General features: G+C 38.9%; 1 protein-coding gene across 1 annotated transcript in view; it reads left to right on the forward strand.

The window, feature by feature from the left end:
• Positions 1 to 13,834, forward strand: part of kcnh2b (potassium voltage-gated channel, subfamily H (eag-related), member 2b) — a 137,272-nt gene that overhangs the window by 14,817 nt on the left and 108,621 nt on the right. Inside the window, exon 4 of the mRNA XM_086065575.1 lies at positions 4,353 to 4,583. Coding sequence (XP_085921701.1) covers positions 4,353 to 4,583 — 231 coding nt within the window. The remainder of the gene's footprint in view (positions 1 to 4,352; positions 4,584 to 13,834) is intronic.

Consider the following 13,834-nt stretch of genomic DNA (forward strand, 5'->3'; position numbering starts at 1 on the left):
TTCACACATTCACACACCAATGGCTGACTGCTGCCACGCAGGACGCTGCCAGGTCTTGTTCAGGAACACTTGGACATGATCATGAGGAACCTCAACCTCACGGATGGGAGACGCCCACTCTACCACTGAGCCATGCCGCCCCATTTATTTATTTCTTGCACATGATAACAGGTTCCTTAAATTCTGTGTGAAATAATGGACTGTATTTGAATTTGGATTAGTACAGTACTAAAACTATTACAGTATTCTCAAAGCCCATTGTGTTTGGAAATTTAGCAATGTCAAATCTTCAGTTTCCATGGCAATAGCCCAGTTTGAAGTGGGAGCCGAAACAAACACAATCTCTCATCCTGTTGTGGAGTTTGCCTGCAACAGTAACACGTAAATGTGCTAATTCTCTTTGCGCCTCTTGCGTAATATCCTTAATATTCTCGCTATCCTTTTTGTCTTTCCCTCGCTCCCTTTATCTTGCCGTCTGCGCAGTGAGCGGGCTGAGAGCTGCCGCGTGCACTTGTGCCTCCTAGCGCACGGGCTTCCCTCCTCATCCGCCCACGCAGTGTACTCGGGGAGATTCCAAGCAAACACAACAACACTCGCGGATACACACTCACCCACGCGTGCAGACACACAGCTTGCACATGCGCTAACTGGCAGACTGCAGAGAAGCCCTCAAAGTCTGGTTGTTAGTGAATTATTCAGTCTGCGTTGGCGAGTCGGCTTTGTACCCATGTGTGCATTTACACGCGGATACATTTGTACATGTGTGTCTGTGTGTGAATATTAAAAGGTGTTTTCATCCCGAGCAGCAGTGAGTCTTTAATCAGGCACTCTATCAGCCCACTCTGGGCTTCAAAAGCTCATTAGAGACAAATTGCAGAGAAAGCTGCCGGCGGAACTGCCAGTGATGTCACTAAAAGCAAAGATGGTTTGACAATAAATACTGATTGTTGTAGCGTTGATCATGTTAAACATCCCCTCTGTCATATTCACAGCAATATCAGCAAATGCGTGTTCGGAATAATAACAATGCATTTAAGTGAAATGTAGTAATCCTTACAATGGGAACAATGCACATTGTGTTCAAAATCCATCGAGCCATCCATTTGCTTGTCCTCATTAGAGTCCCGAGTGAGCTGGAACCTTTTCCTGCTGACTTTTGGGAGAGAGGCTGGGTACACCAAATGAAAACATGAAAAATAAATCCTGTAAAAAAAATAACATTGTCTGCGTCGTTATATGCAATCGATGCAATCAAACAGAAAAAAAAAATACACCTCCCGTCTCCCGTCTGTTTCTGCATAAAAATTGGATTAGCCGGAAAACAAAAACAGTGTAGAATAATTATGAAAAATGTATTTAGTTGTCAGTTTTTCTCGGTGTAGCAAGATTCATCTGAGAACAGTATATCCTAATGACAGCAATTTTTTTTGTGTTGTAACCCTCAACCTGTTAAAAACCATAAACCGAAACTTGATAGTCATTATGTCTTATTATTGTGATGACACAAACTTTTCTTGAATGTCAAGTCAAGTAACATAAGCTTGTGTATTACCTTTTTTAGTTGTTGTTATTGTGTTTTGAGTCATAGGGTCATTGTATTATGATGTTTGTGTATTATGCTTATGCAGTTACTATGTCTCTTATGATGATCATGTGATGATGGCGACGTTTTAACTGTATTAGCCACTCTTAGTGCATCTGGGTTTATACAGTTACTATGTTGCTTATGTGAAAATGTGGTCAGTTACTCACTCTTAGTTTTTCTATGCACCCTTATTTTTCAGAGGCTTTCATTCTGTCACATAGAATTGTGCACTGCACTAGCGCGGGTTCTATATGACTCCCATATCACAGTCACAGCATCAAGGGTTGCAAAAAAGAAAACCAAAAAACAAATGATCTGTTACAGAGTCAAACGTAAAAAAACAAAAGACGAACAAAAACACAGTTCAGAACACCTATGACTTGTTTCGTGCTGTTTGACAACATGAATTCTACTGATTTAACCAATCTCTCCATGCGTATGTCATCACACACATACTGTGCACAGAAACGAATCAAGCTCTCTAAACGAGCTAAACAGCATGAAACAACCCATCGTACGTCCGGGCCATTATCAATGACTAAAGACCACATAGTCAAAAGGCTGAAAAGCGAAATGCACTATATGCTCTCACATACACACAAGTCGCATTTTCTGCCGTCGGATTACCCAAGCGCTCATTGCAGCAAGACAAACCTATCAAGTTTTATGGGCCCCTGAGGACCACTGCTGCCGTTAATTCATGGAGGCGAGCTATCAAGCGCAACCACACAACGGATCTTCACTGTTTCCATGAATATGTGAACAGGCTTTCCATCACTTATGTCTCCTGCGAGAATGGCTTGTTGAATCCACAATGTGCAGCTTTGATAAACTACGTTTATGGTCATAAAGAAAGTGGTAGAGAGCTGTGATAATTGTGATGATTGCATATTTAATATTTGGAAAAATAGCAAAAATGCTTCTTGACAGAAACGTAGAAATTAATGTCGAATTTATGTGAACATTATTTCAGTATTCTGTATTTACATAGCAACTGCATAACAACTGACAACATCATCACCCATCACAAGCGACAAATACTGGACCAACACAATGACCCCATGATCCGTTTGGTGTTTAATTTCAATTAATTTTAATTGAGCAGGTTCATCAGTTTTAATTAGTTATTTAAAAAAAAAAGGGAAAAAAAGCTTTGTTTTGAGTCTTTATTAGTTTTTATGCTATTTCTATTTTGTCTGGTATTTGTAGAAAATGGTCACTAAGTCTTGTGTATTGTGTTTCAACCTCCAGCAATACCAAAAATAAATACCGTATATTTAAAAAGAAACCTGAAAAAGCTCATTTACGATATTAATTGACAAGCACAAAAACGAAGGACATTTTGGCTATAATGTTGGTACATTTTTTGTTTTAAGATGTAGTTTTAGTTAGTTTTTATTTTTATTTCGTTAGCAACAATGTTTTTTCAATTTTTCTTTTGGTTATTTTCTATAATAACCTTGGTGTCCACGGGTACAAATGTCCTTTTAGGAATCAGAGTAGAGCTGCTCGATTATGAGGAAAATATTCATCACAATTATCTTGGTAATAATTGAAATCACGATTATTTTTTGGTACAAAACAAGAACATTTATCAACGTAAAAAATATTAAGACAAATAAAATTATTTGAAACTTTATTATGCAAGTTCCTTTTGGATGAAACATTTATGAAAATTAGTTTCTTTAAAATTTTAAAAAGGTGCAAATGTATAAATTTAAACAAATCACACAACTCAAAATTATCATATTTTTTTTATCATTATGCTGATTTTGTAATTGTGGAGTGTAATATTTGAAATCGTAATTGAATTTCGATTAATTGCACAGCCCTAAATCATAGCATTCAAAAACAGCTGCTATCACTAAAATTAAAAATACCTGAAATTTTAATTAAGAGACAATAGAAAATATGGAACATTTATTGCATCAAGTCGCAATCCTTGAAATGATAATACTGTACTTTATTTGGCGCGTGAGTCACAGTCAGCTCATTGTGGTCAAGGTCTCAAGTCTTACATACCAAGTAAGAACAACTGTTGCCTTTGTGAAGATCACCGAAAATGGAATCCAAATGACACAAATGTTTTTTTGTTTGTTTGACAACTCCGGTGCTTTTTTTAAATGACCTGCCGGCCTCATGTTCACTGCCACAATCATCCTTTCACGGAATTTATATCCCAAATGAATTCTGCTAGTCGCAATCGTCTACTAACAAAACTTTTTTTCTTGCCTTCAAGAATTTGTCTTCATTATAATAGACGTCTTTCACTTGAAATAGGGCCTTGTTAGTGGTACCAAAATGTGTTTGCAGATTGCCAAGTACTGGCTGTCCTGCAAAAAATGAAAACTTTGAATCTTAAATGTCCCTTGATACCTCCTTTGAATCTCACCATTTTTTTTTTATCATAGTTTTGAGAGGAAATGGATTTTATTAGGTAGCTTTATGGTAGTTCGTCTCAGGCTGTATATAACTGGTGTTTCTCAGAAGTTCTGAGTTAAAGTAACAGTGATAATGATACCTACTAAAAAAGTTGGAAGAATCTCTTGATTCCGTGTAAACACACACAAATCCAAAGTCTACAAAGTCATTGTTTTTTATGTAATCATGTGTACCTGTTTGCTGAGGTTTTTTCCCCCTCCAAATCCATACTGTGCTTACCCCCTTACACGAGTTTATTCCGGAGCTGCCCCGCCCCCTCTCTCACATAGCAGAGCTTCCTTTTTAAATCCAGATTCCAACTATAACCCACCTTGTTTTTCTTCAGGTCGCAAGTTTGTCATTGCCAACGCAAGAGTGGAGAACTGCGCCATTATCTTCTGCAACGATGGCTTCTGTCACATGTGCGGTTACTCGCGAGCTGAAATCATGCAGAAGCCGTGCACGTGTAACTTTCTGTATGGACCTGACACCAAACGCCTGGCCATCGCTCAAATGGCGCAGGCACTGCTCGGGTCAGAAGAGAGGAAAGTGGAGATCAACCTTTACCGCAAAGATGGTAGGAAACGATTTTTTCCGTTTTGAGTTTTGTGTGAGGACTTTTGTGACAGTGTTTGAGTATTGAATCAGGATGTGTGAACGGGCAGGACATATGACGGCGTATTAGGGCCATGTATAATTTTTGAGGGGGGAGGGGGGTAATATTCAGAGAAAAAAAAACTCGAAAATTTGCAAGTTTATTAAGTGGCAAATTTGCAAGAAAAAAACTCAAACATTTATTAGAAATACACGTAGCGTACTACTCGGATGTTTGTGCCAATACTTTTCGGCCGGGTTTTCAAATAATGAGATTAACCATATGATGTTTGAAACGCTGGGTACGGTCAGCGACAAAGACGCTTCGCCTTGCGAAGGTCCACACCCTGAGCATTTATGTTTCCAGAATTATTATTTACACATTAATACATTTTGGTATTTTTTTTCTACAACTAGTTAAGTTGATGTGTCGAATCTGCTGCTCTCCGTCATTCACTTGCATTCACCTAAAGTTTGCTAGCTTCTGATTGGTTATTGTTAGTCAGCTGATAGTGGATCAGGAAGTGTTGTCGCTCGAGCTGCCCTGTATGACGAGTAAAGTTTAAATTAAGAATGAATCCGTCTCCATCCTGCCTTTTCCTTTTATAAACAGTGTCCCATTAACCATCAACGAATCCTCACATTTGACTATAGCTACGCTACGTGTATTTCTGGTAAGTTTCCGATTTTTTTTCTTGCAAATTTGCCACTTTATAAAGTGGCAAATTGGCCATTTTAGAAACTTGCAAATTTGCAATACCCCGTCGTAAGGACATAGCATTTATTTTGAATTAAATTTGACCAATTTGTGTGACGCCTGAGAGTCATCCATTCCACAGTATGGTCCTCGGCGACATTTTGGACAGAAAACCGAAAACCATAGAATATCAGCATATATACCGGTGTTTAACAACTTTCAAGAATAAAAGTAACCAAATAGTATTTTTCCACCAATTTATGTGCGAGTTGGTCTCCGCTTTTGTTTATCCGGTGTAGTACTTGTTATCTGCCTGCTCATTTTGTATGCAAGCTGTTGCGCATGAACGACTTGACTACTTGTTTTTGATATGCTAATTTTGTGTCTCTGTGCCAGTGATTGGCTTAGATTGGCCTTTCTCATATTTATAGTTCTCTTCAAAGCAATAGAACTCCAAAAGCGATTGTATTGCTTTTTCTTCTCCTCAATCATTTCCGTTAACATGACTTAAATTAGTCATTCTACAAATATTCTTAAAATAAGGCAGGGGAAGCTCACAGTACTGTTTCTAATGGTGACAACGTAATTACGTTTGCTGGACCAGTACCAGATAACAGGACGCTGGTATCGGTATCAATAGGCAGCTTCCATGGCAATAAACCGCTACCATTGTACTCGTGCTGGCGGAGTCCTTGAGCCATTCAAAGCAGCTGCGAGACATTTTGCACCTGCGGACAGACACAAGAGCAGCAGAAGGAAGAAGAGGAGAGACAGACGGAAGAAAATCTCGGGGAAGATGAAAGGCCTTGAAAGAAATGGAGGCGAAACGAGAGGGCAAGAAGACATAAGAGGCCGGAAAACAACATAACAGGCAAAGTGAGGAATCGCCGAGGAAGCGAGAAGGAGAGGAACAGTGACAGTTTGAAAGTGTCTTTCTCACATCATCTGAGCACACGGATGGTGGTCAGAGGAAGAAGTAAGAGGCGCAAGACGGGTGTCACCAGCTGTCTCTTCGCTACACTTTTTATGTTGTACTCTTTGTGTTAGAGCCTCTACAACACAAACAAGTCGCTAATCAAAATTCTCATTATATGTATTTAACCAGAGTCTTGTCTGCCTAGCGGCTTATTCTTACAGAATTGTTTTCTAATTAAGCCTTCTGAACCTCTGTGATTGCGTAGTTAGAACTATGTCCTGGTCCTTCTGGTGATATTATCGAGACTAAACAGTCAATTCTTGGTGTAACACTGAATTAAAAAAAAAGATTTCAGTAATTAGCAGAAAACAGTGGAACTTATGAAAGGCAAAATAAAAGAGGCGGAATGATTAATCGTTAACTAATCAATTATTAAATCCAAATGTTCGAAATTTCAACTCCTCAAGAGTAAATATTCATCAATTTCTGTAGTGCTCCATGAAAGCGGACTGATTATCTTTGTTTTGAAATTTGGAAAACAATGATCAACATTTTTTGTCGATTTTCTTCACATTACGCACCAAACCAGTAATTGAATCAAAATTGATGTTTGTTTCCTGTTGATTTAATTAAAAAAATAATAATAATCCAGTTTTTTTTTTAATAAAGGGATGAAAATGTTGATTTTTTTTTAAATTTGACTCATTGGCTAATCAAAAAATAATAATCGACAGAATAATCGATTACTGAAATAATTGATAGTTGCAGCCCTAAAGAAAGACTATATTTTCTTAGTTTTCCACAGTTTTGGAGATAAAATAATAATAATTATAATGTACCTTGTGCTGAAATTTTGCAGCAAAAACTGTTTAGGTGTATATGAACATTTGTTGTCAGCAGTTTTTACCTTGTTGTGTTGGATTATTTGGAGGGGACAGTAAATGTCACTGCCTACTTTTTTATGTTGACATCCAAAATAAATGTCCAGTAAAGAGTAACAATTGATCAGTGGGTTATAGTCATTGAGGAAATATGTTCAAAAGGAAAAAAAAACTAGCTAAGCTATTGCTACTGTACTCTGTTGTAGTTTTTCATGAAGTAAAATGCTGAGTATTCACTGTTATCACAGCTTTGTTTTGTCTAGCACTTTAGATTCTCAGCGTATGTTTAGTCTTCTATTCTCCTCCACTTTACTCTGGTGGTCAATTTTTTATCTGTGACTCCTGCCTGTCTGACAGTGTGACGTCTGGATGAATGCCATTAGTTTAAGGTCAGCCATTACAAATATTTATGCTTTTCACATTGGCTCAAAATTAGGATTCTTGGAATATCATAATAAAGGTTCTTCCTCTTTTCGGAAACACAATATATTATGCTCTGCCCAAGATTTTGGAAAACACAACAAACTTGAACTCAACTTTTTAATAGGGATAGACTGATTATCGGCGGGGCCGATTATCGGCGCCGATATTCAGCATTTTGACGAATATCGACCGGACGGTCATAGATCCATTTAAAAAAGTGTTAACTTCAAGGAACTAATTATTGAAATTTTCCGAGATGCTGCTGACCCTCTGAAATCTCTGCACCTTCTGTTTTTGTTTGAAATTAAAACTAAGATAAGTGAAATTTTAACACTTCAGATATTTTTGACATTTTTGGTAAACTTTACAGTAGAAATTAATAGGGAGCTTTTTACTTAAGTTTTTATTAATCTATATAAGACCTGCTACAGCGCCTGGGGGATCCCTGAACTTTTTGTTAGCTAATGACTAAGATTTTCTTTTTAAACTTCCACCCTAAAAGGTGTTCAATAAACATATGCTTAAAATGTAAAAAAATGTAAGAGTTGAAATTTGTATTTTTTCACATTTTGATGCCAATATTTTCCCTTTTAGTGAAAATTTATATCGGCTCCGAATATCGGTTATCGGCGCCCTTGACGGCTAATAATCGATATTGGTATCGGCCCTGAAAAAAAACAACATATCGGTTTATCTTTACTTTTTAATCAGAGGACCATTTTTTTTTCTCTCATGTTAAAAATGTTTATACTATGAACATGAAAATGAAATAGTGAACAAAATTGTTCCCGAAAGCTCAAATGTTGTCTCTGGACGTCCGAGTCACACAACCCCAGCAAAGGACTGCTTATTGACTGACACAGACATAACTCATTCATATTACAAGGATGACACACAATGTCACCTCTTCTTGTCCCCCACCACCACTCTACATTCCCCTCCCGGCTCACCTTGTCCTCTCTCCCACCACAAAGATCATTCATTCACAACAACAAAAAACATTTTCAATAGTCATGCTTTGCTAAGAAGTGTCGTGTTTTTGTTGTCGTTTGCCCCTGCAAAAGGATAACATATCCATGACTCACCCAAACGCTCTCATGGATGACCACGATTCTAACACATACATGCACACACACGCTTGGGCCCATTTATCTAGTGCCAAGCTTAGGCATGAGCCTTCACCATGATAGATCTCCCCTCTCGCTCTCACGCTCAATTGTCCGACGCCGATAGCTCACTAGCTTAATCAATCATGCTCTCCAGGAAACACACATGCACACACATAAAGTGCATGTGGGGGCTTAGTAGGAAAAGGGATACTGACCAAGTTGAGTGTTACTCCACCGGCAAGGTTCCACAGTCCCTTTATTGATTTTGTATTGAATTTCAGTATTAAAACGGTAAACATTGATTGCGATGGAGTTAATAATGACGGAGGCTACATAAAGGCAAGATGAAGAACCTTAAAGGTAGAATTGATTGCTTTGATTTGAAAAGCGACTTTACCCAAAAAGACAACATAAAACCTTCATGCCTACACATGGCTACGTTTTAGCCGCGGAAATATATTCACTTAAGGCCTCCATTGGATGGAAAATTTCCCACTGGGTCGTTGCCGTGACAACAAGGCACTCGGTCACCCCAGCGTGAAGCCCCTGTCCACAAGCTTGCAATCACAGCTACATTTTTTTGTGTTTGTACCCGCTCTTCCACCCTGATGCGCGCACACTCATGGCCGACAACGAGGCACTCTTAAGTAACACCAGGCCTAAGCTACACTCTGACTGTGAAGTCTGACTTTTTTTTCCCCCCTCTACTTGCTTTTTTGCCTTTCTCTGGGTAATTTGCGTACACTCACAGCTGACAATGAGGCGCTCTAAAGTGGCCACGCCAAATTTGACAAACTTCTTAGAACAGTCTACATATTTTAATGTTTACAAAAAAGGACTAATGAAGAAAGTTTGATAGTACTTATTCGGGCATTCAAAAATAATTCTGTTGGTTTTTTTGAAGCAGCCCAAGTGAATAGTAGTGAAGTTACATTCAATGTATAATGTTGCTGAAAAGTCAGACAAATCTTTCCCTTCACTTTGCGATCATGTCAGAAAAATTGCTTGACAATTGGAATGAATTGCCTCGCTCCAGCTTGGGTGTCCCTAAGCGTTGTTATTTGCTGTATATTACCAGTCCATTCAAGTGGAATTGAAAAGGAAATTGCTTTTGCAGGTCTGAGCAATCAGGTGTGACATTTTTACGAGTGCCAACAAGAAATCTGCATCGTGATATGCAAATAATTATGGATTTGAACATTTTAGGCTCATACTTTGTCGTGTGCAACTGAATGCGCTGTCGTGTTAACATTAAGAGCTCGCTGGAATATGTCGCAATGTATGACTGGAGGGACTCTTGATTGCCTAGCAGCAGTAGTTAAGCAAAGTACTTAGATAGACATGTGACCTCTCGGGAGGGTCGGCACAGCTAAGTGCTCCGTACACACAATCATCAGCATTGATGCTGCCAGCTTTTGCCCACACATGAAGTTTCATTAGGCTTTTTTGGTTTTAGAAGAAGAGGCGGCCCTTTCAAAACATATAATGAGGGCTTTTGTTTGTTTATAGCACAACTGACGCAAAACAGAGATTTGAACGAGACACACAGGGCCGTGCAACTTTTTCATTCTCAGAGAACTCGTTGTTTTTGGAGGTCTGTATCCAACAACAAAAAACTAATACATGAAAATCTTCCGGTATAACTTTCTAATGAAATGATACATGATTTTTTTTTTAAATACTGGTTTCATTAGGTCCTTTCCATTTACAAGAACTATTACTAGAAGAAGCTATGCTAACCATTAGCTTATCTGGTAATTAGATTGTAGTCCTCTCTTTGTACGTTTTTTTTGGTAAATTTTGTTGGAGCGAATTACTTCGTAGACAAAGGGAATAAAAAAAAAAACGTACTGCTTGCTAGCACAGTCTCATGGTCATCAAAGTCGCGGTCATCTGTCTCCCGACAAAGTGCCGTGTTTCCAGTGTTAGCATGCGCATTCCCCGTTATTAATGGCACCCAAATAATTGATCTTGACACGTACGATTGCGATTGTGCTGTATTGTGCGTCTGCCTCATTAGTCACCTAATGCGGTATGCCAGGCTGCTTGGCATGCTCGCACATTCACACGCTGTGACACATAGCCGGCGAAGACGCAACATGGCGTCCTTCCGAGCAGCACGGGCAACGATTCGTTTATATTTATTGGAGAACTCACAGCGGTATCAATATTGATGCTAAGTACACAGCAGCGACCTTTCCATCTGTTCATTTGCAGATAAGGAACCTAATGTAATTGTGTTAAAGAGTCAGTTGAATTACCTTGTGTTGTATAGTGGTAATCTTGTTGAGAAGGATTTCATCTTGTTCTTTAGCGATCCTCTGGCTGCCTAAGATCAGAGACTGAAAGACTAAAAGATGAGGTCAACTAATGTCAAAATCCTCACCTGAATTGTGTACAGGGTTAGCATGTGTGCAGTTGCCACTCAGTGACTGTGTGAGTGTGAACGATTTTCTGTCTCCATGTGTAACCTATGATTGACCGGCAATGTCCACGGTGTAGTCTACATTTTCACAGTGAGCCACCTGAGATTTAGGACCAGCTCACCACCATCCTTAGCTGGGTAAGCAGTGAAAGAAATGGACGGATGGATACTTTGCGATGACTGAACTGGTCTTGTACTATTTTAAAAACTCACTCAGACCTTTGAGAGAATTTTGATATTTTTAAGAGCCACAGGATATTGTTTTCAACGATTATATGCACACCAAATCTACTAAATGAAAGAATAGACTTTCACCATGAAAAAAAAGTTTGATTCTAGCATTTGATGTTCTTTTATAATCATCGGTAAAAAAAAACCTACGTTGCACAAAATGCAGACGTTTTTTGTTGTTGTGGAATCACAAATTGTGCTGATCTCATATCTAAAATGGGGCTACTTTTTCATCCACTTTTGCCGAAAAGTTATATGCAAGTAAGTAGACATATAATACATCTCGTATGAAGCCAAGACATGGTGGGGATACCTTGGGACTTCTCTAAACGGGGAGTTTGTTATCTGTGGCTTGACATTTTACTGTGCTCTGGACCGTCACTTGAAATCTCCAAGTAGTTGGTGTGTTGGGGCTTTGGAAACTAAACCCTCGCAAGTTGCTTAAAAGGCATAAATGTAGAAACATTTAAACCAATCTTACAACAGTCGCTTTTCTCTTTTCATTTGGACAAAACCTGATTGTCTGGTCTTCTTTTAGATGGGTTGATAGAGACACACTTTATATATCCTGAGGGAAATTCCAGTTCCAGAATTCTGCTGTAATAAAACAAGTCATGAAACAAAAGTCAAACTAAAATGTAAGTGGTAAAAAGTAACAAAAGGACTGAATATAAACTACGGACAACTCATGTCATCTCACGACACAACCTTGACGTATGTAAGGACGTTGCTAGTCGTGATCGGCATGGAGACTCTTGCTTTGACATCGACATCAACCAAATCCAACCCCTTAATATTTGCACCGTCCCCTACTTTCACATAAAAGTGCCATAGAAAGATCACAATATCCACACTCACCAAAGTGGACGTTCGCCGTAACGTAACGAGTGACCCACACTCGTAATAGGACTCCGAGATGAGAACGGGGTGAAAATAAACAACATCCAAACGGGTAATGGCTTCACTCGTACGGATAGAGCACTTCATTTGTCTTCTTGGCAGCGCGCCATCAGTGCCTGTCAGTCAAACCCCGCAGTTGCGCGTGGACCCTAATATCAATCACCCGCGATTGAGTCGCCTCCATGCTGCAAATATCTTTCAAATAGAATATTGAATTGGAGGACGTCCATAATAAATCCCAAATAAAAAAAAAAAAAAGCCATTTTTAATGTGACGTGTAAATTCTTAACGGCTCCGTACGTACCGCCGTTGATTATATAACCCCAATTTCAGCTTTATGTTTTTCAGGGGAAATAGTCGGTTATTGTCGTGTTATCTCACACTGACTGACTGAACACATGCTCACGCTACAAATTCGACTCCATGTGAAAGGTGGGCAGTGTAGTGGATGTAGCAACACAAACATGTTTTAACATGCTCACCTATTATGTGGAGCTATGGAAGCATACCCCCCCCCCCCCCCCCCCCCGATGAATGCCATCACTATATACAGTATATTCCGTTTGACGTAACTGAGACTTAAGCAACAGTCTGAGTCTTACGAATGTATCACATCAGGAAAGAGTTAAAATTTCTATCATCCCATAAATATCTCGTACACTAATGTAACTTTGTTCAGTGTATGTATGTATTACACAAGACATTAATTAGCATTACTACTTTATATTTTTTAGTTAGCTGCAGTCCCTCATTCCCCAATGATGCAACTGCGGGAAATTTTTGAAACTTTCTTAATGGTCCACGGGTCTATAATAAGTTGAGTATCATGTATTCAACATGACTTGTAGATGTTTAACCAAAACATACTGGTTAAATCTGTATTGTGATAGTTGCCATACGGTTAACCCAGACCATAATGTCAATAAAGTTGAAAGTAAAACACTCTTATTTTCAAGTTCCAGTTACAGCCAGCTTTTGCCTCGTCGATCATTGATCTTTTATTTATATTGTATATGGATAGATGGTCATCCTGGATTCTAATGACACATTTTAATTTAAGAGGACATTGTAACCAGCACCGCTGTGGTGTGACTCTAGTCTGAACAGCACCAAGCCAAAATTTGACATTTGCTTATCGGTAGTGATGACACTATATTGTGAAGGTCCGTTAAGGGGATGTTTAATAACCCGGTGCAGCTAATGATGTTTAACGCGTAGGGTATTAGTATGCTTGAAATCTCGGCGTGTGCGCATAAACGCTTAATCTGCTGAAATTGCCTTCCTTTGATCCGTGGCATTTTTCTTTTCTTGTTTCTCAATGTCGCTGCTGCGACACAAAGTCAAACACACCAGCACCAACAATGACACAAACATGTCATTGGTGTCAGTGAGTGGGCGGGGCATTTTCCACCCCGCGCCTAAGCTTTAAATACCGATGCCGAAGCTTTCTCAGTGATGTTTACTGGAGCACTCAAGAGGCAGGGGAGGTTAAAGATAGCACTTGGTTAGATTCAACTTATCGGATAGTATGTCTTTCCCAAAGCTTTTAGGCCTGAATGTAGCCCAATTTAGAGAGAGGTAATGGAACAAGATGGGTGTGAGATAATCGAACTGATGCAGAAGTGTTTTTTTTATATATATTTTTTCATTCT

Source organism: Leptonotus elevatus, chromosome 21 (assembly GCF_054856555.1).
Source record: "Leptonotus elevatus isolate MCC_2025b chromosome 21, RoL_Lele_1.0, whole genome shotgun sequence".
Classification (NCBI taxonomy): Eukaryota; Metazoa; Chordata; class Actinopteri; order Syngnathiformes; family Syngnathidae; genus Leptonotus; species Leptonotus elevatus.